Consider the following 2,613-nt stretch of genomic DNA (forward strand, 5'->3'; position numbering starts at 1 on the left):
TCCCCTCTGTGTCCCCCCGTGCTGTCCCCTGTGTCCCCTCTCTGTCCCCATGTCCCCTCTGTGTCCCCCCGTGCTGTCCCCTGTGTCCCCTCTCTGTCCCCATGTCCCCTCTGTGTCCCCCCGTGCTGTCCCCTGTGTCCCCTCTCTGTCCCCATGTCCCCTGTCCCCCCGGTGTCTCCCCTGTCCCCCCGTGCTGTCCCCCGCGCTGTCCCGTGTCCCCTCTGTGTCCCCCCGGTGTCTCCCCTGTCCCCCGTGCAGTGCCCCATGCTGTCCCGTGTCCCCTCTCTGTCCCCTGTCCCCTCAGTGTCCCCCCGGTGTCTCCCCTGTCCCCCCGATGCTGTCCCCCCGCTGTCCCCTGTGTCCCCTCTCTGTCCCCTGTCCCCTTGCTGTCCCCGGTCTCACGGCGCTCGGTGTCCCATGGCTGCGGTGTCTCGGTGTCCCGGTGTCCCCGGTGTCCCCGGTGTCGCGGTGTCCCGGTGTCGCTCTGTCCCGGTGTCGCGCTGTCCCGGTGTCCCGGTGTCCCGCTGTCCCGGTGTCGCGGTGTCGCTCTGTCCCGGTGTCGCGCTGTCCCGGTGTCCCGCTGTCCCGGTGTCCCCGGTGTCGCTCTGTCCCGGTGTCCCCGGTGTCGCTCTGTCCCGGTGTCGCGGTGTCCCGGTGTCCCGGTGTCCCGCTGTCCCGGTGTCGCTCTGTCCCGGTGTCGCTCTGTCCCGGTGTCGCGGTGTCGCGCTGTCCCGGTGTCGCGGTGTCCCGGTGTCGCGGTGTCGCGGTGTCGCGGTGTCCCCGGTGTGGCGGTGGCCGCGGGCGCTGCGGGCCGGTCCCGCCCGGGGCGGTTTTAGCGGCGGCGATGGGGAGGGGCCGGTGGCGCGGGGCCAGCCAATCCCGGCCCGCCCGGCACCGGCACCGGCACCGCACCGGCACCGGCACCGTGCCCGAACCGGCACCGCACCGGCACCGCACCGGAACCGCGCCCGAACCGGCACCGGGACCGGGACTGCACCGGAACCGGGACTGCACCGGCACGGGGACCGGGACCGCACCGGAACCGTGAACGGGACCGCACCGGGACTGCAGCGGGACCGCACCGGAACCGGCACCGGCACCGCACCGGGACTGCAGCGGGACCGCACCCGAACCGGGACCTGCACCGGCACCGGGACTGCAGCGGGACCGCACCGGAACCGGCACCGGCACCGCACCGGGACTGCAGCGGGACCGCAGCGGGACCGCAACGGAACCGGGAGCACGCCGGGATGGAACCGGGATCGGGACCAGGACCGCCCCGGGACCGCATTAAAACCGCACCGGAACCGCACTGGACCGGCACCGGAACCGCAACCGAACCGGGACCGGACTGGGATGGAACCGGGACCGCAGCGGGACTGTATTGAAACCGCACCGGAACCGCACTGGACCGGCACCGGAACCGCGCCGGAGCCGCAGCAGACCGGGAGAAAACCGGGACAGGACCGGGATGGAACCGGGACCGCAGCGGGACTGCATTGAAACCGGACCGGGACTGCAGCGGAACCGGACCGGGACCGCAGCGGCACTGCGGGTGTCGGAACCGGCACCGCACCGGAACCGCAGCGGGACTGCAGCGGAACCGGCCCGGGACCGCAGCGGGGTCACCCGAGGCACCGGGAACGGCGCCAAGAGCGGGCACCGGCACTGCGGGGCTCCGAACTGGACCGGAACCGCGCCGGGAACGGCTGCGGCAGCGGGACAGAACCGGGACCGACCCGAGACAGAACCGGGACCGACCCGAGACAGAACCGGGACCGACCGCAGCACCGGGAACGGCGCCGGGAGCGCAGCGGGGTCGCCTGCGGCACCGGGACCGCAGCAAACGGGGACCGGCACTGCGGGCATTGCTCCACACCGGGCCGGAACCGGGCCGGAACCGGGAATCAGAGTAGGACAGAACCGGGACAGAGCCGAGACAGAACCGGGGCAGAACCGAGACAGAACCGGGACAGAACCGAGGCCGCCCGCGGCACCAGGACCGGGACTGCACCAAGAACCTCCCGGGCAGCAGCGGCACCGGGACCGGGACCCCCAAACCGGGACCCTCAAACCGGGACCCCCAAACCGGGACCCTCAAACCGGGACCCCCCAGCTGGCAGGGTCGGTTCTGGTTCGGTTCCATCCCGGTTGTGGCCCGGTTCTATCCCGGTTCTGGCCCGGTTCTGTCTCGGTTCCGTCCCGATTCTGTCCCGGTTCTATCCCGGTTCTGGCCCGGTTCCGGCCCGGTTCTATCAGAGTTCTGTCCCGGTTCTATCCCGGTTCTGGCCCGGCTCTGTCCTGGTTCTGTCCCGATTCTGTCCCGGTTCTGTGTCGGGTCTGGCCCGGTTCTGCCCCAGGTTCTGTCCCAGTTCTGGCCCGGTTCTGGCCCGGTTCTGTCCCACTGCAGATCCCGGTTCTGTCCCCGTTTTGTCCCGGCTCTGGCCCGGTTCCTGGCCCGGTTCTATCCCGGTTCTGGCCCGATTCTGGCCCGGTTCCGTGCCGGTTGTGGCCCGGCTCTATCCCGGTTCCGGCCCGGTTCTGTCACGGTTCTGGCCCAGTTCTGGCTCGGTTCTGTTCCCGTTCTGTCCCGGTTCTGTCCCGGTTCCGTCC

At 71.5% G+C, this 2,613-nt stretch overlaps 1 protein-coding gene across 1 annotated transcript in view; it reads left to right on the forward strand.

Moving 5' to 3' along the window:
• The window catches only part of CPSF1 (cleavage and polyadenylation specific factor 1), a 62,667-nt gene extending 60,751 nt beyond the window's left edge, over positions 1–1,916 (forward strand). Inside the window, exons 29-30 of the mRNA XM_038126944.1 lie at positions 837–1,381; positions 1,441–1,916. Of these exons, the coding sequence (XP_037982872.1) occupies positions 837–1,381; positions 1,441–1,916 (1,021 nt within the window). The remainder of the gene's footprint in view (positions 1–836; positions 1,382–1,440) is intronic.
• Positions 1,917–2,613: the final 697 nt, after the last annotated feature.

Source organism: Motacilla alba, chromosome 2 (assembly GCF_015832195.1).
Source record: "Motacilla alba alba isolate MOTALB_02 chromosome 2, Motacilla_alba_V1.0_pri, whole genome shotgun sequence".
Classification (NCBI taxonomy): domain Eukaryota; kingdom Metazoa; phylum Chordata; class Aves; order Passeriformes; family Motacillidae; genus Motacilla; species Motacilla alba.